General features: G+C 36.8%; 1 protein-coding gene across 3 annotated transcripts; it reads left to right on the top strand.

Moving 5' to 3' along the window:
- Window positions 1-27882, top strand: ZBTB21 (zinc finger and BTB domain containing 21). 3 transcript variants are annotated; one of them, XR_015749941.1, is made up of 5 exons: window positions 150-368; window positions 6022-6132; window positions 25513-25542; window positions 26171-26224; window positions 27664-27882. XR_015749941.1 is itself a non-coding variant. In XM_026674003.2 (3 exons), exon 3 carries the CDS (start codon window positions 12096-12098, stop codon window positions 15270-15272), a length of 3177 nt encoding a protein of 1058 aa, XP_026529788.1. In that variant the 5' UTR covers window positions 1-368; window positions 6022-6132; window positions 12084-12095; the 3' UTR covers window positions 15273-15718. The 3 variants fall into 3 exon arrangements, 2 of the variants coding, with proteins under 2 accessions (XP_026529788.1, XP_087823668.1); XM_026674003.2 differs by lacking the exons at window positions 25513-25542; window positions 26171-26224; window positions 27664-27882 and adding an exon at window positions 12084-15718 and having other exon boundaries at window positions 1-368; XM_087967542.1 differs by lacking the exons at window positions 150-368; window positions 25513-25542; window positions 26171-26224; window positions 27664-27882 and adding exons at window positions 821-885; window positions 12084-15352.

Genomic DNA, 27882 nt, shown 5'->3' with positions numbered 1-27882 from the left:
GGGCGGCTCTCCCATGACTCACGCCGTTGTCTCGGTCCCAGCATGGCCCGGCGGCGCTTCCCAAAGGGGAGAGGAAGGGAACCACCGCGCGGGAGAAGAGTCTCCCCCTCAGGACTCTTCGTCGCGGCGCCCTTCTCGCCTCCCCCCCACCTCGTCTGAGAATCGAGCGCGTTCCCCCTCCTCCATCCGGCTAACCTCGACCAATCGAAAAGATGCGCACGTGATATGCGCTCCCAACGATGACTTCATCCCTGGTGTGGGATGACGTCAAATTCAAGATGGATGGTATCACGACGGTGGCGGCGGCGCGCGCGGGTGAGTCGTAAAAGGAGACGGCCGAAGGGGGAAGGAAAGGGGGTGCGCGGAAGGTAAGTAGGAGACCCCAGTTGTTGCTCCTTTAAGGTGGGACTTCTCCTGGACAAAGGTTCGGGTTTCCCTGTGCACAAAGGCGTCTTTTCCTGACGTAACTCTGAGGTATATTTTCCCCCTACCGAGTAGGGCTGCGGTCTTAAGCTCCTATGTGCGCCTGCGCCAGTTACAAAAGGAGTTCCTATCCCTTTACAGCGCATGCGTGGGTCCGAAGAGACGCGTTCACGCTGTGGCATAGATTCACGTCGTTGCTTTTATTAGTTGCCTAGCGCGCATGTCTCTTGCCCATTTTTAGCTCAGGGATGCTTCCTTTTCTGTGTTGCGCCTGCGCTTTGCCCATGTACAACAACATTAACTGCCTACGCGGTTAGTTTAGGAATAATTATTTGGGTGGGGTATAATTCAACGCAATGAGCATGCGCCGAAGATGAATGCGCAGTAATGGTTTTTGAATAGTATGATGTCATTTTGGGCAAGACATAATTGGGCCAGGATCGTTCTTCGCGGAAAGGAAGGGTGGGTGTTGATGTCTTAAGTTTCAGGGTTCGTTAATGCTTTGTGCTTTTTGTTCCTATCGGTGCAACCATTTCTGAGCCCTCAAGTGTTGAAGTTTAGTTCCTAAAATTCCCAAACAGGATAGGAATTACTTATTTTTTATTTATTATGAATAAATAATTATAAAAGTTAAGGGCTAAAATAACCCTGGGGGACATTATAATTTGAGAAAGTTGTCTTAGCCAGAGATAGCAAACTTTGAACTGGGAGGCCTTGGGATGCAGCCTATACAGTACAGTAATTCCTTTAAACTTGTCTTCCCAAATATTCTCAAAGTGTATTTTATTTAAACTGTGATGATTGGGAATGAGAGGAACAATGTCCTTATACATTTTAGAGGAGCATCTGTTTGGGCTACTTTTCACGTTGCAGTTTGCTGGGAAACCACACGTTTAGAAGCGCTGCTTTCATTAAATACTTTTGAAAAGCATGTTTGCCTTCTGGTAAAATCAATGTGCAGGGGAGGTTGAATTTCATGAGTGATAACTGATTAATTATGCTTCTAGTATCAGTACTACTAAGGACTGATTAGTCCTTAGTGTAAAGCTAAGTGTAAAAAAATTCATATTTATATCATCAGCCAATATGTGTTTCCATGGAAGCCCACTGGATAAAATACAGAGAAGACAAGATCTGTTGCGACTTTATTTCTGTGGGAGCAGAGAAGTATGGGGGAGGTTTGTATTTGAACAGTACAGAGACAGAGTCATGAATGGATAGGAAGTCTGCAAAAGTCTATGTATCTACAACTATAATCTCCACAGTCCCTTGTCACTAATCTTGCTGCCTAAGGATCATCATGAGTATTGCACTTCAAATTAACTGGCAGACTTTTAGCTCATACAGTTTCTTATGCTCTCCAGCAGCAACCCTTTGCAGAGTAGGCAAATTCAGGAAAACAAGATCCACTACAACAGGGTTGTCAAACTCAATTTCATTGAAGACTATATCAGCTTTATAGTTGCCCTCAAAGAGCCAGCAGTTGAGTCACTGTGACTAGGTGGGTGTGGCTGGTTGCTCCTGGCCTGCTTGATGCCACTCACTGGGCATGGCTGACTCAGGGCAACTGGGTCAGGGCAGAATAATTGGCTAACTCGATGTGGGAACAATTTGGTGCCCCACAAGCTCCTTGCCTCCCCAAACTGCTGGTAGCCAAGTGTGTGTTTGCATGCATTCTACATTTGGGAGCTTTTATCCACAGAGAAAGGAGAGGGCCTTCTCCCAAGCCCAGACATGATTGGCAGTTTGCAAGCTCAGATATGGATAAAAATATCTCCAAGCTTGGAATGATGTGTGTTTGTATGCATATGTGTGCATAGCACGTCAAAGGAGACGTTCTCCCAATCCCAGACATTGTTGGCGTTTTCCTGTCCAGTGGCCCCTTCCAGCAAAGCAGGAGGCAGAGGATGATATTACTGTGTGTGAAAGTGTGGAGGAGAAAGTTTGCAGAAAGCAGTTTCCTCCAAGTCCAACTTCTGCTTTGACAGAACTTTGGAGAGCAAGAGGTGGCAGCAAGGGAGTAGTACTCCCTGATCCTGCACGAGGGAGGCTGGCCCTTCTCAAAAGAGAATCCCCTTTTCCAATCGTGTGTGTTAAGGATACTGCCTTGTTGGGGCAGCCTTCCCTCATGCAGCTCCCCTGCCAGCCCCTCTTCTTCAGAGATCTGAGCTTCCACATGAAGCAGCGATGTTCTCCGCCTCCTGGGGGGGGGGGGCAGGCAAGGCTGGAAGAGGGGATCCAGAGGTCTCTAGCAGAGGAAGATGAGACCAGCAGAGGAAGGTGAGTGCCAAAGTCTAGTCCACCAGAGGAGCCTTGCCGTCCCTCTCAGGCCACATGGAGGACCCCTGGTTGGCAGTATGGGCTGCCCGGAGCCCTGGGCAGCGGAGGGCAAGTACCCAGCCCAGTCCCCGAGCTTCTGGGACCCCAGGACCCCAAAGCCCAACCTAGCCCCACTTACCTGAGGGGGCCCTCCGCTGTGCTTACCTCCTCGAGGTTGCTGCTGCTGTGCTTGCTTTCCTTGTCCAGGTTGCTCATTGTGGGCATGGAAGGGCAGAGTGGTGGTTTAGAGGGAAGTCCATTGCCTCTCCATTTGAGGAGACCAGGCTTTGTAACCAAAGCATCCTGAGAGATAGGATGGGAGACTACCAGGACAGGACAGGAAAAGGGGGCAAGGGGATGGTGAAAGGGCAGCAGGACTGCTGGTGGCCAAGTGCTAAGGCAGGACTTCCCTCAGACCGACCCTCCCTCTAATTCCATTCTGCCGCCGTCCCTTCCCTCTTTCCTTCTTCCCTGCCTCCTGCCTTCTCATTCCCATCTGCTCCCTCGCTCTCTCCCACCCCTCCTTCCTTCCCTGCTTCCCATTCTCATATCCTTCCTTCCTCTCTCCCTCCTCATTCCTTCCCCACCCCTCCTTTCTCCCTCCCCTCCTTCCCTGCTTATCATTTCCATCTCTTTCCTTCCTACCTTCCTGTTTCCTTTCTTCCCTGTCTCCCTCCTCCTCATTCCCATCTCCTTCCTTCCCTCCCTCCCTCCTTCCTTCCCTGCTTCTCATTCCCATCTTCTTCCTTCCTTCCTTCCTTCCTTCCTTCCTTCCTTCCTTCCTTCCTTCCTTCCTTCCTTCCTTCCTTCCTTCCTTCCTTCCTTCCTTCCTTCCTTCCTTCCTGTTTCCTTCCCTCCCTCCTTCCCTGCTTCCCTCCATCTCATACCCATCTCCCTCCCTCCCCTTCCTTCCCTGCCTTCCTTCTCATTCCCATCTCCTTCCTCCCTCGCTCTGTGCCCAGGAAGGACTGAGGGGAGGGGGAGAAGATGGCAGCACTGTCAGTGGCCATGCCAATGGTAGCTGTGCCTTTCCCACGTGGGGGCGGGGCGGTCCCAATGAAAGGGAAGCACTCGTGGGCCATGGAGGTGCTGGGGGCTTGCATGGTGCAGATCTACAACTTTGTGGCAGCCACGCAGGCCAAAATGTGGTCAGCCCTATACCTGGTCTGCAGGGCCAGCCCCGCCCCCTTCGCCCCGCCCCAGGCATCCCCGATGACTATCTTGCTCCACAGGCTGACCGTGTTCTGAGTGCTACCCTTTCACCGGGATGCCAGGCCCGAATGTCCACTGCCTCCTGTCCATGCACCCACAGTGGGATGAGCCGAGGCAGCAGGGACTGGCCACTCACTGTCTCCAGGGTGGCCCCCTCGGGCCAGATCTAACCACATCGCGAGCCAGATGTGGCCCATGGGCCTCGTGTTTAACATTTCTGCACTACAAACTTGAGCTAAATGAGCTCTCAGCTGCCTCTTAGTCTACCTTGCGTTTAAGAATATGATCCTACCCTACAACTGCAGTTAGCAATTTTACTTTTAATGCCACAGTGGCACTAAGTTGATATTAAAAATAGTTTGAAAACAACATAAGATACCCTTATTTACATATATTAAGCAAAAAAAGTCCAGATATATTGGACAAAAAACCTCAGATGTTTAATCTAAAGCAAACAGATTGAGAGCTCTTACAGTTTATTTACAGTGGACTTGCACAACTATCTATCATATTTAGCTACTCCCAAAGAAAAGTGGAGGCATTAGCAAATAAAGAACTCAAAGGTTGAGAGGGAAACTTGAGAAAAGCCGTGTGACTTATAGTAGTAATAAAATCTGTTTGTCAATATTGTTTCTTTTAGAAGTACAGATACAAAATTTGAGTGGGAATTCACATACCTGGCTGACTCAAACATTAGGGGCTATAGTTTGAAGTGAATCCAACCAGGGTAGTTCTGTTCAGGGATTCACAAACAAGTTCACCTAATTTCAGTGTTCCAGTTAGGACTCCTCAGATATTGTTTAAATAACATAGACAATCACTGATTTAGTCTCAACTGTCTCAAGGGTAGTCTAAGTGCATACAATATGACCATTTGTGTATATGCTGAACCTGAGATTCAAAAGAGCAATTATTTGTAGCAGGTGGGTGAATTATTTATAATGGGCATGTAGTGAGCACTCAAAATATCTAACATATGACTAGGATTTGTTTTACCATTGTATCCAGATGGCTGTTAATGCTGTATATCAAAAAGTTGACTATAATTTTATAATTAAATCTGGACAGTATTTTTCTTACCTATTGTGTTCAGTTTATGCTTTTTTTATTGATCATGTGCCATCAAGTCAATTTCATGTCTGCAACCACGTAGATTTAATTGGAAATCATTTTATATTTTGTATTCTATGATATTTCTTTATGGTAAAATACTACAGTAAATCAAATTGCCTTCAGCTCAATGTTCATTGATGCCTTTGTCATTGTCACTACAATGATAATTTGTCTCCAGCATTTTCCTATATCACTGATGCCCAATATAGATGCCTTCTTACTTTAGCTGGACGTGTGAGATGCCTTTCATGAAGGGAATATACACATGTACATACATACATACATTTACTTGGCATGCACTCCTGGCTTTCTTTGCTCATGCTCTTCCCTCCCAGGAACACATATCCCTGCCATGATCAGGCACCATAGCAGGAGTTAATGGCAAGGAATTGTTAGTGTAATTACTCATAGGAAAATACAATCAAAACCTGAAATAAAATCAGTTAAGATATTAGATATATTAAGCAGTAAGTAGCAGTTATCAATTCACATGTTTTGGACCAAACCGAGATGTTACTTCAAGTCCAAAAGCTTGTCTGACCAAGAACATCAAATGTTGAATTATTTTAGCTTCTTTAACTAAGAGTTAAAAAATCTAGAAGCAGTTCCTGGAAAGATCCCTTTCAGGTCGTCAGAAATGTACTGTACTGAGGGTAGGACAGAAAAAGAAGAGATTTTTTGGAGATTTTTGAAATACAATCAGATACACTCATACCTGAGAATGAATCTAGTTCCATTGCTTCAAAGAGTTAGAAGTTATAACCAACCACTTTGAACTGTTTCCCAAATAGATTGTTTCCTACTGAAATTGCATTCTGAAAGGAGAAGTCCTCAAGAAAACCATTTTTAGTATTGTTATTCTTACATGTTCAAGGAGCAGTAATTACTCAGAAAATTCTTTTGGATGTTAAGTTTATCATACAGTAGACATAATTTCTTTTTCCCCCATAACAGACTATATGACATGAAGACTTCAAAGTCATTGCCAGTTAAGGAGAAAATGCAGTCCTGAATCTAAGACTTCTCTTGTTTTGAAGTGTTTTCAAGGAGAAGAAAAACGTTCTGGTACGTTCTATTTATCTTTAGTAGTATGAATCTAGGATTACATTTCTTGATTCTCTTTGGTATTTCAGTTGTTAAAGAATAAGACATTTTGCAGATGTAAGAATGAGCATTACGAGAAAAAAGACCAAAGAGCCTAGTTTCACTTTTCTCTTCCGCATAATTGTGAAGGAGAGACTACTTTAAACTATTTAGACTCCCCATTACAGTACAGACAAATTCCTTGTGTGTCCAATCACACTTGGCCAATAAAGAATTCTATTGTATTCTATTCTATCTGAAAATGGAGAAGAGGATTAGACCAGAAAATAGAGACTTGGAGCTATGGCTACAACAGAAGAGAAGAAATAGGAAGGATGCTTGCTGCTTACATTCATATAATGCTAAACTTGTTCTGGTATTATATCAGGTCAAATGCATTTTCATACATTGTGCCATACTTCTTATGTATTGCAAATGAATATGCTCTGTATATCCAATAAAAAGATCTCATGAATCAACTCAGCAATTAACAATGAATAAGTAAATTGGATCCCATATAAATATTTCAGCTAGCAACTAGCAGAAGAATGTTTTTGAAGGACTGTCTACCAGATCATTATCCAGATAGAGTGACAGTATTTTCACCTTTGATGCAAAATGTAGTTTCTGTATTTTACAGCAAAGAAGGCACTAAGAACTGAATTAAATCTCTGACAAAGCTAAAATTGCCCAAATGTGAAATTGGTGTTATCAGTATACAATTTATTTCTCTAGTGTTGAAACAACCTGTGTACTTGATTTAGATCACAATATCTACAAAAACCAGAACTACTAGAAGACAAAGAATCTTACATCCCAGTGAACACTAATGCAACACAAAAATTAATTGAATAAAGAGAACTATCAGTGACCTCATTAAGAAAGGCCAAATTACCTGTCCACTTCCAGTTTGCAGGGCTTCGGCGGCAGGCAGGAATCCGCGATCATGCGCGGTTTCTGCCTGGGCTCGCCACTGGAGTGCCCCGAGCAAGCTGGCTTCGGAGCTAAGCCACCCCGTAGAGGTGGTGAAGACAGGGGAGACTCAGCAGGGTCGAGGGGAGCCGCACCTCTCCTCCTCAGCTGGCTAAACTCCCTTTCCCGAAGGCGGTAAGAGCCTTCAGAAATGGCCGCCTCAAAGAAGCACTCAGCTGGAAAAAGAAAGTGCAGGAGGAAGTTAAGAAGTGAAAGTTTTTGGCTGACCGGAACAAAAAGTAACAACCAAGGTACCCTGGAATTTAAATTTTGCAAAAGATACATCGCTCCCAAAGAAGAGTCGGAAGCAGCGAACGAAAGTGAAAAGGGAAAGTTTTTTTTTTCTTCACTGTCCTTCCTCACACTGATAACGAGAAGATCTGAATAAAGAAATTGGAAAAATCCGCTTTGGCACCAACAGGTAATTAAACTGGAAATATAATTAAATGCCAAAGGGACAATAAAGATTTCTGAACACTAAAAAATCATTTTTTTGCTATAAGTGGGAAGGGAGAGGAAAAGAATAAGGGCAGGACTTGGAAGGAGGAGACTGCTTGGAATTCAAAAGAATTTAAAGTTAAATCTTAACAAGACTTCGAAAGGATACATTTTAACTGGAACTTTGCAACTAAATAGTAACCCCAAGAAGAGAAAGTGAAAAAAGAAGAAAGTGTTAAAAGATACAGCTTGTGTGTATTTGGATTGTTTGGTGACTTTGGGACTTTTGGAAATCATATTTGAATGACTAAAAACAATTGGGTGGTAGTTTTAAAAAAACAACTCTACAATGGCATCACCTCTGGATGAACTGAAAATCGAATTTAAAAAAATATAAAGAAGAGGAACAAGAAGGGAAGGGCTCCTTTGGCTCCATTTTTGAATTCTTAGAAATGGCGATTGGTGTCTACAAGAAACAACAAGAAAGGACTGCGCAACAAGAAGATTGGGACAAAGAAGAAGCCATTTTTAATGAACAAGTAATTCTATCTGGGGAAGAAAAGGGAAAGGGGGGAAAGAGAATGGAGAATCTAAGACCTAAAAAAACAGCCAAAAAAGGGAAAAATAATGTGAAAGGGGGATATAATGTTGGAAAGCAACAGAAAAGGGGAATACAGAAGAGGGAAATGGAGGTGGAGAGACGGGGGTAAAAAGGGGAGAGAGAAGAAAGGGAAGAAGGAAGGGAAGAGAAGTTACAAAGGTCTGGAGCAAGATGTAAAGAAACAGGATTTATTCAGAGATAATGGGTGAAAATTTAACTGAAAAAGGGATTCTGTAAAGGTACATAAGATTGTATTGTTATATTTGTAATAGAAATAATGTTAGAAAATTGGAAACAACATATGATTAAAAAGTGGAATAAAATAGTTAGTGTAATTTAGTGAAACTTTTGTGAACAAAATAAATGAAATGAAATAAATGAGAGAATTGAACTAGGAAGGAATGGGAACATTTTAACCACTCAACGTTTTATAAAATATAAGTGAAGTGGGAGGGAAGTAATTATGGAAAGTTTATAAGTGTTTCCATAGAAGTATGATACTTATTTGAAAAGTAATGTGTAAAATGTTCAAGATTTAAATGAATATTAATATTAATGATAGAATTGAATTGGTATGGATTGTTGTTTTAATTATGTTATATATTTATAATTTGTTCTTTTTAAAATACATTGTGTAGTTTCAGAATGTACCAAGCAGAATCCGAACGGAAGTTATGTATTATATTAAGTGTTATAATTTTAGGGGAAAGATATAAAGGCGTCATACTCCAATCTGTGATCACAGGAGAAATTTTGCTTAATGAGAAAAGATAATAGACAGCTGAAACAGGACAGACAAAGAATATAAGTATGATGATTTGAATTGAGATGAAATAAATAAAATAAAATTAAGAAAGTTGAAAGGGGAGAAGTTATATAGAAAATGTAGAATGGTAATAAGATATGGAATGGAATATAAAAATGAGCATGAATTTGAATTTGTGTCTGCACGAAGAGATGTAACCTGGGATCAGGCTGCTTTCAAAAAAGATGTTTTATGTTTTTATGTTCTATCTTTTGTTTGTTTATGTTCTTAAAAATCAATAAAATTTTCAAAAAAAAAAAAAAAAAAAAGGCCAAATTACCAAAGATAAACAGTGGCAGATGAGAAGCAATTTTCTCACTCTTCTACAAATACCCCAAAATACACAAACTTGACATACCTCTCCGTTCAATCATATCATTAGTGGGGACCCCTACCTACAATATTACAAAAGAATTAGCAAAAAAGCTTGGACACCTCATAAGAGGAAGCAAACATTCCATCAACTTTCCACTACAGTGCCTTCAAACAATCAAGAGACGTGACTATAGATGAGGATGAGATCATGGTCTCATTCACATCCATAGCCAAATAATTTATGACAACATTGTTCCACAGCACAGTTGATTTAACCAAATTATATAGAGATTGAAACACCCAGGATTATGGATCCCATAAACCTCTCTGCCTAACCACATATTCCAATTTGAAGGACAAACTTACCAACAAATTAAAGGCACATCTATGGGATCACCACTTTTAGAACTTATAGCAGAAGTCATTATGTAACATCTAGAAGCTATAGGACTTCCACAGATACAACCCAAAATATGGATCATATATGCAAATTATATCTGTACCAATTAAAAAAAGACTAATTGGAGAACATCCACAGAACCATCAACAATATTTTCAAAGGAATCAAGTTTACCAGAGAAGAAGAAAACAACAAATTGCTACCCTTGCTGAACATCCTGATCAGCAGAGACCATAATGGCAAACTGGAAACACAAGCGTACAGTAAAACTACCCACACCAACCAAGTGCTCCACTACTAAAGCAATAACCCAACCTCCCACAAAAGAAACTGTGTAAGAACTTTATTTAGATGAGCACAAACTCACTGCAGCAACCCTGAACAGCAGAAAAAGAAAACAGTATTTATGCAACATATTCCAACAAAATGGATAGCCATGCAACTTCATCAAAAAGTGTCTGACCACTCAATCCACCCAATACAGCACAGCCATCACAAGCCCTGAAAAGAGTAACATTGCCATACATCAAGAACGTCTCAGAAATCACCAACAGACTACTACAACCACGTGGAATCAGCATAGCATACAAGCCAACTAAAGCCCTTCAAAATATCCTAAATAAATAAAAAGCAGCCCCAGAAGAAAAAAAACAGTAGTTATCTACAACATACAGTATAATGATTGCAACAACCACACACAGGACCAACAGGCAGAAGACTGGCAGAATTCATCCATGAACACCAGCTAGCATTCAAAATACATGATGAAAACTCTTTAAGTTCATAACATATGGACACACATAACCATAGTCTCAATTGGGAAACTGTGATCATCCTAGACCAAGCCAAATCCAAAAATGATAGGGAATTTCTAGAAGTTTGGCACCCTGATAAAAGACGCATGGACATAAACAATATATACTATGCCAGGGGTCTCAAACACAATTTACCTGGGGGCCGCTGGAGGCAGAGTCTGGGTGAGGCTGGGCCGCATAATATTATACTTTATATTATACTTTATATTATACACTAATATTATACTTTCATATCACAGTGGGGGCTACAGGATATCGTCCTGCGGGCCGCAATTGGCCCTCAGGCCGCGAGAATGAGACCTCTGTACTATGCAAAAGAGACAGTCAATGAGCCAAAAAAGGAACAAAAAAGACCCAAACACCCCCTTATCGGCAATTAGCACCAAGAGAGCATAGATTAACTCCAAGATTAACATAATTAACAATTATCTTAATTCAGATTCAACCAACAATGAGTATATAGTACCCCTTGTGCCAGTTTATTAAACTGGGATTATTTCTTTTGTACTTAAAATTAAATATGAATTCAAAAGAAACTTTTAAACATTTAACCAGTTTTACTTTCAATTCAGTTTTTATTTTTGTTTACAGAGGTGAAGTGAAAAGTTAAAATGTTTTTGTTTTGTTTGCTAAATATTTAAATTTTCTTATATATGCAGATAAAATCAAAGTAGACTTTTTATCCTTGATTGTGCATTTGGCTGATTGTACGTTTTACATATATATCTAAATATACTATCTTGATTTAATTGATATAGAACAGGGGTGTCAAACTGGATTTCTTCAAGAGTCAGATCGGTATTGTAGTTCTTGTCTGTGGGCCGGCAGTGGGGTGGGGAGGCCACTACAGGGTGGGGAGGACGGATGCGTACAGCACCCTGCTGGCGAAAACAGGGCACGGGGGATCTGCATGCAGCCCTCTCACCCCGTGCCTCGTTTTCGTCCTTCATGGCCGCCTCCAGCACTGTGCCTCCGTTTTTCAGCCATTTGGGGACCTGTTTTTGCCCCGTTTTTGCCCTGTTTTGGGCCTGTTTTTCAGCCTGTTTTTTGGTCACTTTGGGCCCAGTTTTTTGGCCCGTTTTCAGCTTGGTTTTGGCTGGTAAGGAGCTGCAGAAGGCCATGGAGGGTGATAATGAGGTGCAGGGAAGCCACACGTGGCCCGTTTTAGCTACCATAGGCACCATAGGCTGGTCTCTTGATATTTCCAGGCCAGCCCACGGGCCAGATTTAAGCACCCCATGGACTGCATCTGGCCCATGGGCCTTGAGTTTGATACTCCTGATATAGAATGGGCCAGATTTAAGCACCCCATGGACTGCATCTGGCCCATGGGCCTTGAGTTTGATACTCCTGATATAGAATGGGCCAGATTTAAGCACCCCATGGACTGCATCTGGCCCATGGGCCTTGAGTTTGATACTCCTGATATAGAATGTTACACATGTTAAAAAAATCTAAACAAAATATATTAAGGCCATATTATGCTTTGAAGATATTATTTTTAAAATGCTCTCTTTTACTTATTTTTATTCCATCTAAATTTTTTTGTGAATGTAAGCCTGTTTTTTTTTTTTTTTTGTCTTTCAGATAAACCTAATCATGGATGGACTTTTGCATTATATAAATCCTGCACATGCTATTTCTCTTTTAAGTGCTTTAAATGAGCAGCGTCTGAAAGGACAACTCTGTGATGTTGTTCTCATAGTAGGAGATCAAAAATTTCGAGCTCATAAAAATGTTCTAGCTGCTAGCAGTGAATACTTCCAATCTCTGTTTACTAAGAAAGAAAATGAGTCTCAGTCAGTATTTCAACTTGATTTCTGTGAACCAGATACCTTTGACAATGTATTAAACTACATTTATTCATCATCTTTGTTTGTTGAGAAAAGCAGTCTGGCTGGTGTGCAAGAGGTAGGCTACAGTCTTGGAATTTCCTTTCTTACTAACATTGTATCTAGAAGCCCTCAAGTTCCTTTGCCTGCATGTCCGATCAAGAAAATACTATTCCAAGAAGATGATGAAAGTGGCTCCCAGAAAAGAAGTGTCATTGTTTGTCAGAGCAAAAATGAAACACAGGCGGAAAATGTTGGTCAAACCTTCCATGATATAAGCCATGGTTCTAATTTTTTGTCATCAGTTGCTATCAAAAATAAGTGGTCACAACAGTCATCTGAATTTCAACATAGCCTATCACTAAATGAAAAGAGATGGTTGAAAAATAGTTCTTTAAGATACTCAAAATCCCATGATTCTTCAGTTACAATGGATGATCAAAGTAGAATGAAAAGAAATGCAATATTATTACAGAAATCTTTTGTAGAGAAAGAACTGGCAGTTGATGAACTAGGAGAAAGTGATCAACTATTAAGAGGAAAGGGAGAGGAAATATCCTTGAAACAGGTTTATTCATCCGTTGAATCTGTATGCAGTTCATCAGAATCCACATTTTTGCTGAATGAAAGAAACAAAGGAACTTGTTCAGGTGAAGACAGGAATTTACTATACTATTCAAAATTAGGATTAGTAATCCCATCTAGGATATCTGGTCCTGAAAGCCAAAGTACTGACAGGAGTGGACCACTTGTAAAAAGTCTTCTTCGAAGGTCATTGTCAATGGATAGTCAAGTTCCTATATCTTCACCTTCTATTGATTTAAAGCTTTCTCAAGGATCTTCAGTGGGGAACAATGCACAAGGAATAATGTTGAATGTAATATCACAAAAATCACCCATGAAAGATACTTCAGAAATAGCAGCTTCTGATGATAAGACACAGATAATGCAGCCACATCGTCTTAGATCATTCAGTGCTTCTCAATCAACAGACAGGGACATGAATTCTCAAGAAGTACAGATTAAAATGGAACCGAGCAGTCCACTTTCAGATCCCTCTGAAATTATAAGAATTACAGTGGGAGATACTTTATCATCTGTCAACAAAAGTGACTCTTTTAAGATTGAAGATGACCACAGGGAACTCACTAACTCTTTTAAAGCAGAAGATAGTGAGCTCAATAGACTTCCAGCTAAAAGAAGATTTCAAGCAGACAGAAGGCTACCACTCAAAAAAATGAGGGTAGACCAACATGTTTCCCCAGAGTCAGAGGACAATTTTGAAGAGAATTTGAATCCTGTACCCTTTGTTGATTTCCCAGATTCTGATGTTAGCAGAGATGAATGTAGTGGACTGGAGGAAACAAAGCCTAACAAAAAATTTAAGTGCAAACACTGTCTTAAGATTTTCAGGTCAACAGCAGGCCTTCATCGTCATGTCAATATGTACCACAATCCAGAGAAACCATATGCTTGTGATATTTGCCATAAGAGATTTCACACAAACTTCAAAGTTTGGACCCATTGCCAGACACAACATGGAATTGTAAAGAACCCCTCGCCTGCTTCTAGTTCACATGCTGTCTTAGATGAAAAATTTCAGAGGAAATTAATTGATATTGTAAGAGAACGAGAAATTAAAAAGGCTTTGATTGTTAAATTAAGACGTGGAAAACCAGGGTTTCAGGGACAAGCTAGTTCACAAGCTCAACAAGTCATCAAAAGGAATCTGAGGTCAAGAAATAGAGGAGCTTATCTTTGTACGTACTGTGGGAAAGCATATCGCTTCCTGTCACAGTTTAAACAGCATATAAAAATGCACCCCGGAGAAAAACTGGTTGGAGGAAATAAAACTCTTATTAAATCAAAAGAAGATAGTCGCATTGAAAACCCAGTGGAAAACAAAAAAGTTTATCAGTGTCGTATTTGTAATGCTAAACTTTCCTCTCTTACTGAACAAGGAAATCATGAGCGGTTGTGCCGGAAAGCAACAGTTTGTGCTTACTGCAGTCTTCTGTTTTCTTCTCCAGAACTGAAACATGACCATGAAGTCACATGTGAATATAAAAAGCTCACTTGCTTGGAATGTATGCGAACTTTTAAATCCTCCTTCAGTATTTGGCGCCATCAAGTTGAGGTACACAATCAAAATACTATGGCTCCAACAGAGAATTTTTCTTTACCAGTTTTGGACCACAATGGTGAAGTAAGTAATGCTTCAAAGCCACATCATCAAGCAGAGCCTAACAAAATTGGCAGCTTTCTTGCAGCTAAAGAAGATGGTGTATTTAGTGATTCCTCAGAGCAAATCAATTTTGATTCGGAAGATTCCTCATGCCTCCCTGAAGATCTTAGTGTTTCCAAACAGCTGAAAGTTCAAATCAAAGAAGAACCTGTGGATGATGTAGAAGAGGAGATCTCTGAAAGCAACCGAGAACCAAAGGAAGGCATTGCTAATAAAGAGGCTGGTTTGTGGCCCTGTGAAAAGTGTGGAAAAATTTTCACCGTACACAAGCAGCTAGAGCGTCATCAAGAGCTTTTATGCTCAGTGAAACCCTTTATTTGCCATGTGTGTAATAAGGCTTTCCGAACCAATTTCCGACTGTGGAGTCATTTCCAGTCCCATATGGCACAAGCTTTGGAAGAACCTTTGCGAAAAGAATCAGAGATATGCTCTTCTGCTAATTCTCCTTCACCACCACCTTTGCCTCCACCCCCTCCGCTTCCCAAAATACAGCCTTTGGAACCTGATAGTCCTACAAGCCTGTCAGAAACCGCTTCAGGTAGTGAGAAATTATTTGTTCCACAGAAGTCTGACACACTTTTTTATCATGCTCCACCACTGTCAGCTATCACATTCAAAAGACAATATATGTGCAAACTTTGCCATAGGACATTCAAAACTGCATTTAGTCTTTGGAGCCATGAACAGACACACAATTAAAGAAAACTTTTAAAATTTAAGAGTGCCTATAGAAAGTTTCAAATATCTATTTAATTTCTGTGATGTTTCTGAAATTTATATATATAGAACCTCAGAAAACAAATATAAATTTATATATATATAAATTTATATACACACACACACACACACATATGTATGTATGTATGGTATTCAGCTTTGTTCAGGTATTTTCCCATGTGATTATAGTTGTGCTTTTAAAGTTGTAGCGACCTTAAAAGCACAATTATAATGACGTGGGAAAATACCCGAACAAAGCTGAATACCATACATATAAATACCCACGAAAACATCAGAAAACATTTTATATATATATATATATATATATATATATATATATATATATATATATATATATATATATATATATATATATATATATATGTATATATATATGTACATACACATATGTATGTATGTATATATGTATATGTATATATGTATATATATATATATATATGTGTGTGTGTGTGTAAGTTTTGGGGTACTTATACGTATGGTATTCAGCTTTGTTCGGATATTTTCCCACGTCATTATAGTTGTGCTTTTAAAGTTGTAGCAAGCGTTTGGCAGAATCTCATCTGCCATCATCAGGCTTCTATATTGATACAGAATACAGAAGCCTGATGATGGCAGATGAGATTCTGCCAAACGCTGCTACAACTTTAAAAGCACAACTATAATGACGTGGGAAAATACCCGAACAAAGCTGAATACCATATATATATATGTATATGTATATATATATATATATATATATATATATGGCATAGACATGCAAAGGGTAAAAAAACCCTCCAAATTAAACTTGAAATATGTGATGGTATGTTTTGGATATAAAAATGAAAGTAAACTAAATTTATCCTTACTAGAGAAAATTGTACAAACTTTTTGATATTGTGATTTTAGATTTCCTAGTTATAGAATAATTGCATTCATTAAATCTGAGTATATATTTCTCATAATGTTACACTGGTAAACATGGATACATGTAAAAAGAATCAGTGATTTAAGTATTTAGAGTACAGCAAAATTTCATACTAGTTGTTTTTACAGAAAATAACTCATGAGCTCTATATATTAGTCATTCTTTTTATGTTAAGGGAAGAAGTGGATTGAGTGCTTTGCTGTGTTGGGCTTGGTCCTGTTGAACATTAGCAATAATGAATAAAACCTCAATTGAATTAACTTGACCCTTATTGAAAAAGATTGCTTATCTTGGAATGATTTCATTACTGGAATTTTCTGAATGAATATTGTACAAGATGTAATCAAAGATTAGCAATATGTGAGCATTTGGATTTTTATTTATATACAAGTAGTCCTCAACTTATTATCATAATTAAGCCCAAAATGTATGTTGCTAAGTGAAACATTTGTTAAATGAATTTTGCCCCATTTTGTGACCTTTCTTACCACAGTTTGTTAAGTGAAGCAGGTATTAAGTTAGTGACATGGTTGTTAAGTGAATCTGGCTTCCCCATTGACTTAGTTTCTCAGACGGTCGCAAAAGTTGATCACATGACCTTAGGACACTGCAACCATCATGAATATGGGTCATTTGCCAAGCATCCGAATTTTGATCACACGACCATGGGGATGGCGCAACAGTCATAAGTGTGAAAAACGATCACAAGTCACTTCTTTTCAGTAGTGTTATAACTCTGGTAATTAAATGAGCTACCTGTACACTAGGTGTGAACCTTTCTTTGGCTGCCTTAAAAAAGATTCTTAATGTTGGAATATGATACACTGCTTATCTGATCCTCAGAGGCTGATAGCCTTATATTTTAATACACAGAATTAATGTAAGAAGCAGCAGCACATTGATATTCCAATGCAAACTATTTCATTTTTGAATGAAATGGCATTTAATAGATATCAGAAATTATGTTGTTCTTTGCTTCTGATCCATATTGGTGCTTACATAGTATGAATATGAACATTTTAAAAAATGAAAAAAATTATTTCCATTACTGGGTAAAAGTGAGCCCAGCCAAGGCTGCAAAAAATGTTTGGAAAAAAAGTTCAAATGTAAATAATTATGTATGTATAAATAGAAAATGAATAGAAATTTTATATTAACTATGCTTAGGTGAAGGTGGAGAGGAAATGCAACACCCAAAAAGCAATGTATTTCATAAATGAAAATCCACACTGAAAATCCACATCCAGTATCCTACTTTTAGCACCTTGTTGTTTTGTTTGTTTAAGATTAAAGTGATTAGAATATTGAGCCATGATCTAATGCAAATTTAAGCCCACTGATTTTCCTTGGTCAAAATGCCTGTGATAGTTAAAATAGTGTTTCCAAATGTGGTGCTTTTCAACTTTATAATTCCACACCAAATATGGCCAGTTTAGGAACTTTTCAAGTAGTTAATTTTAATGCATGCTTTATTTATTTATTCATATAGGCATTTGTACAGTTGCACCATCTATAAACAACCTTCCCAAACATGATGTGTATTCATCAGTTGTAATGCACCATCCTTACATAAGTATTCTTGTTCATTGATTTCTTCTTTTGGTATAATACAACCATTGTAGTAGACAAGCTTCATATATCAGTAGTCCTACAATTAAAATGGACTGATACAGTGGGATAATGAGTTGTAGCCTCCATATATGACTGAGTAGAATAATTAATACACAAGCCTGCCAAGCAATTGGAGTTTTATTTCCTGCTCAAAAATTCACATTTAATTCTGGTTTATTTTAAGTTTGAGCTATTTTAAGTTTGAACATATATTAGAATGAATGATAAGAATGTGAATGCTGTAGATACATCAATTGACATTTTAGATTGTGGTGTAAGAAAGAGCTACAGTAATCGCAAGATTCATTTATGATATTTAAAAACATAAAGGGAAACTTGTTCAGTTTCTAAAAGGAAAAAGAACAATAGAACACTAATATAGAATCTAATGGGTATGAAATATGAGCAGTAAATAAAATGTCATTGTCAGTCAAGTTATTAGAGCAACTTAAAATTACAATATTTTTTAAAGTTAAAAAATAAGATCTATAAAATACACGTGGTCTAGTGAGCTCCATGTAATATTGACTAGTTTTAAATTTTTTATTTTCTATGGTCGGCTGATCAAAAGTTGCTGTAGAAAATATGGGTTGTCAAATCACTTTTTGATCAAATACGGTAAATTCTTGAAAGTCCATGATCCAAATATTAGTAAACAAGGTAAGAAAGGCAGAAATAAGTTTTACAGGAAAGCAACTGTATAGCAAACATTGAGGCCCTTGCATCCAGCTTCAGGTCAAATTGTACTTTATTGTGGGAATAATAGGATATTTCTGGGCATCAACAATTGCTTGGAGCAGTTACTACATTACTGCTGTTGATGTCCTTTTGTGCCTGGGCTTTATTGAGAATCACTTGTCTACACTGATGATTGAGAAGTCTAGCCAAGGTTCATAACACATTATCCATACTTAAATGAACCACAGTTTACTCAACTGAGTTCCCAAGATCATATGACTTAAGTTCTCTCACCACACTAGGCTACAATATAGTTAGTGAGTGGATCAGAGAAAGGCATTTGCAAAACACCTGCTATTGCAAGAAAGCTATATGATTATATCCACCTGGCCACCAAATTCTCCCCAGGATAATTACTCTTTAGTGAATAGTGTGTTGTGAGAAGAAAGCTTTTGTGAATCCTAACAATGTGATGGACACACATTTTTCTCAACCAAAGGCCATTCTTGACCTTTCAGTGGCATGATGGAGGGCATATTCTATGAAATAGTTTATGAGGTCTCAGGGGGTGGGGAACTATATTTAATTATATTTAATGTGTTGAAATTAATATTATCCAGGCATTTTTTACTATTTTCATACAAATCAATGTCCTTTTGCCCTGCTGTCAGATAAAGAATTACAATTTAACAAAAGTATTAGAGCACAGTAATTTTTGAGGTCTACATACAAGGCTTTCAGACACCATTTGTAACTGGGCTCTCAAGGTATGAACCTATGAAGTTTAATAAAACTCTTCTTTCACACTTATTCAGAAGCAATCTTTATATTATTAAAAAAAATAGAAATAATTGTGGCCAGACTTATAGTTTTGAGCATGCTTTTGTGTAATCTTTTTTTAAAAAAGAGGGAAAAATCTGACTTTAATTTCCTCAAGCTATAAGGAAAAAGCAATAATTTAACAGCAAAGTTTACAAATAAACTACCTTATTCCCAAACTAAACCATGTACTTTATTCTTATTTTGAAAATATAAATGAATGTATAAAAAGCTAATTCATATCTTTAGAACAAGGTTCATACACACACAGTTTCTGAACAATGACATTTTTAACTTCAGTATAAATGAATTCTTGATCATTTAAAAAAGTGAATTTACATTCTGCTTGTTTAAATTGAATGGGAGCCATTGCTATTTTTATGGCAAACATTGTGTACCTAGAATATTTCCTCAGTTCAGCATTTCTACTCTCATCCCATTATAGTACCTACATGGAAAACTTAACATGAACCAACAATTTATAGTCAGCCATTTTTTCCATCTGTTGAATTACAACAAATATATGCTGCTTTTGCCTCTTTCACTTTGACCTTAGATATTAACAGACTTTTTCAGAGTTCATTACTATGTGCTTGAGGGTAGCTGTTGCTACTCCTATATGGTAGGGAATGTGTGAATCTGGTGATCTCCCAGTCTATATACAAGCTTTGCTCATCATTCCCATTACTATAGCACTTTTAAAATATACACAACACTTCTGAATCATACTTAACCCAGTAATACAAATGTTAACTTTATAGGTTAGAATTCTCATTTCTTAACTATATTTTATTTTAGTAGGGCTTCTGTTAGAAAACCTCCAAATATTGAATGTCTAGCTGTCAACTCTGCCAAACATGCTCCCCTTCGTTAAATCTAGATTTAGTAGAAACTCTTCTACTAAATCTCATTGAAGAAATATATATTGCTTGTAATTGTAATAAAAGAAAATTCATACATTTTATTTACAACAGTATAATGAAAATTTTTCTATTATACAAAGGCATTGATTTATTGCTCAAATTTACATTTTATTAAATATAGTTCATAATTCTCAAGAAATTTAGAGCTTAATGAGATAAACATTCAAAATTAAAAATATCACTAACTATATGTATATTGGGATACATATAACTACTATTTTAGTTGTAACATGAATAAAATCTAGTAATTTATATTGCAAATTCATATATTTGCAAAAATGACACTTGAAATTAAAGTTCATTAAATAACTGGAATTCTACCCTGGCAAAGATTTAGTATTATCTACATATGAATGTAGATTCTAAACTTTAATAAAATTTAAATATTTTATTTAAAACAAGCACTATGCTAAACTCTGTTCATAAATTAATCTTTCTAAAGGTATGAAATAAGAAGAAAATTCTAAAAGGAATAATTCTAAACTTGCATGCCTAAGTAGCAAACACATATGAACATTGTAGCATTTTAACAAAAAACTTGGTTTTGTTTTTATAAAGTGGAATGGATAACACTACCCCAAGTGGTTCAGAAACTTCTTCAGTTATTTAATTGTGGATACTGGATACTCTAGCATTTGGTTTCATGGAAGGTAGCTTTTTATCATCTCCCAATAATTGCATATTGAAAATCATATCCCATTTTTCTGAAGGTGTATCTGCTTCTCCCATCTTTCCTAATTATGGCAACAATGTTCAAATTTTTATAGGACTACAGCCTCTGGCACTGTAACATAGCTGAATATATCCAGTAATCCTCAAAACCACAACAGCCATTAAGCTCAGCAAATCCTAATAAATCCTACCTGCCAATATAGTCAAAACAGCCAGTATTTTTTATTGTGAACTACATCACACCCTTTTAATTATTAGGATTTGAACATAAGATCTTGTGCTTTCTTTGAATGATGTACCTCTTAGATTATATGTAGACAGAAAGAGGAGGGGGATGTTAGTGACTGTTCTGCAATCATATGTAATTAAATTGAATTTTGAAATTACAAGATATACCAAACCAGGTCAGGTCCTGTAGAAGCTGCTATAGGCAATAGGGTCTTAAATTGATAGTCAATTATTAATCTTTAATTAAAATTAATTTAGCCATAATCTTTTAGCTCATGCTTGTGTTAAAAGAACACTGTTTACATTTTGTTGCCTGTATGTTGGATTCAATTAAAGCACACTAATTTTCTTCCTACTGCAATGGAAATTTTCTAATCAGTATTAAAACCAAATATAAATCACAAATGCAACAGGGGAATCATTTTTAGTAGCTGGGTTAGCTAATGTTTCCCAGTAGTAGAGAAAGATGAGCACTTTATAAGGTTCTAAATTTATTAACACTTCATATACTGAAAGAGATATCTCGAATTCGACTTTCCAAGGTTGATTATAGTTATTTTACTTTTTTAAAAAAACCATTGAATTCAGTAGAGCCAAACAGTACCCTAGTCACAGTTTTAGCACTTGCATGGAAAGCTGTTGAGATATTAAAATTTGCAGATTTTTTTATAGTTCTTGTATACAAATTGTGTGGAATGCATGAAATTTGTATTTCTAATGAGAGTTTTTTAAATAGTATTTTACTCTTCATTGTCCTTAGATGATTACACACACAACCAGTTTCATTTTGAGTGTCTGTAAAATGATTCTGAATAGTCAATAGGCAAAATTTAAATGCTTGAAAAAATAGTTTTTAAAAAAAAATGACAAAAGGCCTACTTCTTTATGATATTGCTGTCTAATTTGGGGGACTGCATTAGAAAAGCACGTGGAGTAATCATGTCCAATAAATAAACAGGAATATAATTTAAATTCTATTTTGAGTTTTTTCTGGTTTTAAACTAACAAATCTGAAAGCTGTTGTTATGAATATGTATATCTTGTACACATTAGTTTACTATATGTTAATTTTAAAGTACAAATCTAACTTTTTTAGAATTCAAAATTGCAAGTTTCAAATTCTTTTAATGTAATGTTGCTGTTTTATATTATTTTTCTACTGTATGTTTTAATTATATAGTTCTTTATTAAGAAAATATGGAGTAAAATAAACTTGTTCGATGGAGTGATTCTCTCATATTAAATATGGCAATATTCCAGTTCTTAATAACAAAATAAAGTCCTTGTTATTTAAGTGTGACTGTCTACAGATCAGGTTCTTATATCATCATCACTCGTGATTTGCTCTACCATGGAATTAATATACCATGCTGAGCGGTAAACAAATAATTTATAACCACAATGGCTGGTTTCATGTAAGATATTATACCAAAATCACCAAACAGCATTATGTCTTGGTGTCATAATATGTCACCATGCCCATGGCATGTTTACTTGGAATAAAAACTGCAGAGTAAGAGTTATGTCTTACTGTAAATAAGATGTAAATCCTAGAGAGTAATGCTCAGATGTAAATCCTAGAGAGTTCAATTAAGCATACTCACAAATAATTATTAGGGTTCCTCCTCCTACATAAATGGTGGATTGAAGCTTAAAGACTATAAACCACACCCACTTACCTAAAATGTAAATGTAATTAGGTCTTTTTTCAATTAAATACAGAAGCTGAAGATATTTAGCATTTTTTCACATAACCTTAAGTGATAGCTAAACGAGAAAGTAGCACATATAAATTATACCCTTCCAAATAGTTCTTCATAATCACACTATATATTGTTCTACTATCCTTTTGGAATATTGAAGTTATATGATCTGGCATGAAAATCTGAAAGTTATTGCTCAAATTTCAGTTCTCCAACTTTTAGCAGTGGCTTGACTGCCATCTATTGGGTAATAGTTCAACAAATCAATAATTTAGGATAAGTTATTTAAAAATATATCACCATTTCTGATAAGCAATAACTAGAATTTTAAAGCAACAATCATGGTTTCAATTTTCAATAAACATGGTTCTGGAATCATGCAGGATAAAAGTAAGATGTTACAGAAATTTCCATGAATCATCCAGAGAGGTTTAGCATATTTCATATTGTGTAAATGTAGTCTAGATTATCTATCATCTATCTATCTATCTATCTATCTATCTATCTATCTATCTATCTATCTATCTATCTATCTATCTATCTATCTATCTATCTATCTATCTATCATCTGTATTGTGTGTGGGGTGGGGGGTTGTTTATAAAGTAAAGTCAAAAGTTCTGTTCCCAGGCTCTTGAAAGTTGTGAAATTGCATTGTTCTCGCACTCAACAAGGAGATGAACTGGCGTGCTGGACTGGAAAGGAAGCTCAGATCCTGAAGATCTGAGCTTCCTTTTTCTGGCCCAGCATACCAATCCCCTTCTGTGGTTGGCTGGAAAAAAATGAAACCTGCATCTTTGAGATCCAAACTTCCTTGGAGGAAGCTTGGACCTTCTTTTCTCTGGCCCCGTGTTCCAGTTCTCTTCCTCACAGGGGGGAGAGGAACACCTGCCTTGGCCTGGAGAAACAAAACTCAAATCCTAACTATCCAAGTTTAGTTTCTCCAGCCTTGCAGAGTAATTCCATTCTTCACATGGAGAGAACTGCCTGTCCTCTTTCAGCAGGCAGATCTTTCACTCCATCCATTTAATGTGGTTGCTAGCGACTATCTTGGAGGGCCGGGATATCAGTCGTTGAGTGAGGTAATCATGTGGGACCTCTCCTAATGCCTAAAACAATTTACAATCCAAACTCTGGACTCAATCATGATCATAAGTCAAGGATTAGCTGGTGGTCTGATTCTACTGAGGGGAAGATGCAATAAGTTGAACTTTTTAAAAAGTTTTCAAAGTGCTCCAAGTAGACTTCCAGAGACAGACTAGAAATGGCTCTGAAAAAATGGAGTTAATGTTTCTGACTAAGAACCGAAAACCAACAAGTAGATTGGTTCCAGAGGTGGTATTCAGCAGGTTCTGACCAGTTCTGGAGAATCGGTAGTGGAAATTTTAAGTAATTTGGAGAACCGGCAAATCCCACCTCTGACTGGAGATTTTACAGTATCCTTCCCCTGCCACACCCACCAAGCCACGCCCACAGAACTGGTAGTAAAAAAAATTGAATCCCACCACTGATTGGTTCCTTCAACACTCTCTGGACAAAAAGAGGATGTAAGATCACCAAGCTGTGCTCCACAGTTACTTCTTACAAGAAGACTGCAAAGCAGGCATCTCCAGAAGCAAGGAATTTGCTCTAGCTGCAAATCAAGGTGAAAGAAGGGACGGACGGACGGACGGACGGACGGACGGAAGGAAGGAAGGAAGGAAGGAAGGAAAAAAAACCAAGGTTACACTTTTCTTGCTGATCACTTTCAGAAATTGCCTATTAATTGCTCTAAAAAAAGTTAGATACCGTCAAAATGTCAAGGCTGGAAACACAGCGAGTGCCTTCTTAATATAAGAAAATAAAAAATAATTGTAATCTTTGAGAATTTTAATAACTAGAAAATGGAAGAAAATGATTTTGTTAAAGAAATTTTAAAATGGGTTAAGGGCTTAGAAAACATTGTACTTTGAATATTAAGACTGAAATTAATTTTAAACAATCCATTTTGTGGAAAAGAATTTTTTTTTGATATTGGAGACAGCACGGAATTTATGATGGCAGTTCAGAATCATTTTTGAGGAACTGCATTAGGATGCTGAATGTCAGTTGTGTTGTGTCTTCTTGGGAACAGTTTGTTTCCAGAAGAAGAGGCTATAGAAAAAGATATGCAAGAAAGTCTATCTGAGAACAATATGAACAAGAATTTGAATAAGAATTTGTCATCAGACACAAAAGAAAATTTTAAGAAGGAAATAAAAATGACAATCTCAGAGTAATTTCTTTTTATAGGATTTACAAAGGAAGCTGTTTAAAGTTTTGAAGAAATTTGAAACAAGGATCAACAATCTTTTGAACAGATTAAAGAGTAAGATAGATTTATACATATAAAAAAGGAATACCATGTTGGTTTATTTGATTAGGGTTAAAATGGGACAGGTTATTTTGGATGGTTCTTTTCAAATTTGCTGGCATCTGGATTGGAAAAATATTCTGCACTGGGTTTGCTTTTAGTTAACTTCCCTAGAGTTTCAGTATCTGTCCTAATCTGAGAGCATTTAAAATGGCTTTGTATCGAACTGTCCTTTCATTTAAAGTAAGAGATATTTGTGATATGTTATCTTTAAGGGAGAAATTGTCCCTCTTTGTCAAGTTAAATTTTATTTACTTTTGTTCACACCAGGATACTGGAACCACTTTATGCCTTCTAAATGTGAGTTTGCTTTTTACAATTAAGAATCAAGCTGTGGAATGCTGAATTCTAGATCTGTTAATCAATGCAATCAATCTATGTTTGGGCTCTGTTTGGACTTTTTGCTGATACCTGGACTGGAGAAGGTGTCTCTTTTCCCCCCCCAATTATTTTTATTGTTATTTTCCAGCTTTAAAACATGTTAATCTTAATTTTAACAGTACTGTGTCATCATTATTATACACATTATTATACAAACTAATCTCATATAAATATTTACATTTATATATCTTTATATACATTTATATATTTTTATCTATAACTTTATTTCCTTTTATCTTTGTTTCTCTTTCTCAACCAATTATACCAATTATACCAAATTTCATAATACTCTGATTCCTCTTTCTCTTTTAGTTTTAAGGTCAATTTATCCATTTCAGCACAATCTAGAATTTTTTTAATTATTCATTCCTCCGAAGGTATATCATTTTGTTTCCAACATTGTGCATATACTACCCTTGATGCTGTCAAAATATGTAGTAGAATATATCTAATTTTCTTCCTATACTTCCCCTTAATTATTCCCAACACAAACAATTCTGGTTTAAATTCTAATTTTTCTTCAACTATCTCTTGTATCCAACTCCAGATTTTCTTCCAGTATTTTTGGGCTTCCGGGCATGAGCACCACATATGATAGAAGGTACCATGATTTCGTTTGCATTTCCAGCATGTAGGATTCATGTTAGGATACATTTTAGCTAATCTCATTGGTGGCAAATGCCATCGATAGAACATCTTGTACATATTTTCTTTATAGGCTGCTGATCTTGTTAATGTATAATTTTTGTTCCACATTCTTTCCCAATCTTCTAAATCTATATTATGTCCAATATTTTTTGCCCAAGCTATCATGCAACCTTTTACTACCTCCTCTTCTAATCCAACTTTTAATAGGTATACATTTTTGTTATAAACTTCTCTTCAGGGCCTATTAAAATTTTATCTAATTGTTGCCACTCCGTATAGATTCCAAATTCTTCTACAGCTTTTTTAAAATCTGTTTTGTCATTGTAAATATGGCCATCAGTCTATGGTTATTCCTTGCTCTTTTAATTCCTGATTTGTTTTTAGTTTTCCCTGTTTATCTAATATTTCTTTGTATCTGACCATTTTTCCCCAAATCCAATGTGTTTGGGTGTATCATCGCTTCCTTGGTAGATAACCATGCAGGTATTTTCATATGTTTTCACCTAATTTTGTTCCAAATATGTATCAAAGAATCTCTCATATAGTGTTTATAAAAATGTTTTTTGCTTTTGTCTTCCCATAGACCCTCTATGGGAAGCCACCCTCTCTGTAACTTTCTCTTTGTGGAGAAGGTGTTGCTTATTGGATTTGCCCAAAATTAAGGATAAGTTATAACCTGGGATGAAGAGTTTTACATCTGTTAATTATTTGAAGAGAATACTTGCTTTCTTAGTTTTTTTCTCTCTCTCTTTTGTTTGTATTCATGCATTTTTTAATTTTTTAATTTGTTTTTTTATTATTATAAATTATTTTAAAAAGTACTCCAAATAGAGATCAAAGTCATGTTTTACTTAAATTAAGTTCCAAGCTATGTACTCTCTTAATGCAGACTTCTGAAATTGAGTAACTTCCAGATGTGCTAGGAATGTTGGCTGCAATGCTGGATGCAAATTCTGCAAATATTTTCCACACATCTGAAGATTACAAGTTCTGGAAATGACACTTGACTAGTTTCTATCAAGGTTACATTTAGGTTAGAAATGTTATGCACTACATTACACTGATAAAAACGTTGGTTTGAAATCTGACATGTATTATTTATGAACAAATCTTTTAAGTAAATGTTCTGACTATTAAATTTTTCCTATGGATACAAAAATTAATCAAAACAATACTAGAAAGTGTCAACAGTTACAATTTACAAGCAAAAGTAGGTAATTTATTGCTCTCTTGAAAGTATAAATTCAGTACATAAATCATTTCTGCACAATCATTCCAATTGTACGCTGCCCACAGTCACTTTTGGTGAAATAAGAAGTTATACAAATTTTATTAATAAAATAAATAAATTTCTAAACCATCTTGAACTCAAATTGTCCTCTCATGTTACAGGCAAAACAGCTGTGTTGAATCGACAGACTACTTCAGTCAATTTGGAGTTGGTCTGAACTCAAGATACACCAGAACTGAGAAAAACAACTGTTGCAATAGAGCTTGTTTGAATTATAAATTATTTAAATTCAAGATACTTTATACAACACTACTTGAAATTATCTGTCTACGCAATTTTACCTTTTGTTACTCTGTCAAAACAAAGATACTAAACACTGA

The sequence above is a fragment of the Notechis scutatus genome, chromosome 5 (genome assembly GCF_049901735.1).
Source record: "Notechis scutatus isolate UNSWTSFEM ecotype Mainland chromosome 5, rNotScu1.2, whole genome shotgun sequence".
Classification (NCBI taxonomy): domain Eukaryota; kingdom Metazoa; phylum Chordata; class Lepidosauria; order Squamata; family Elapidae; genus Notechis; species Notechis scutatus.
Note: the sequence above shows the minus strand (reverse complement) of the source record. Positions and strands in the feature narration are given on the sequence as shown.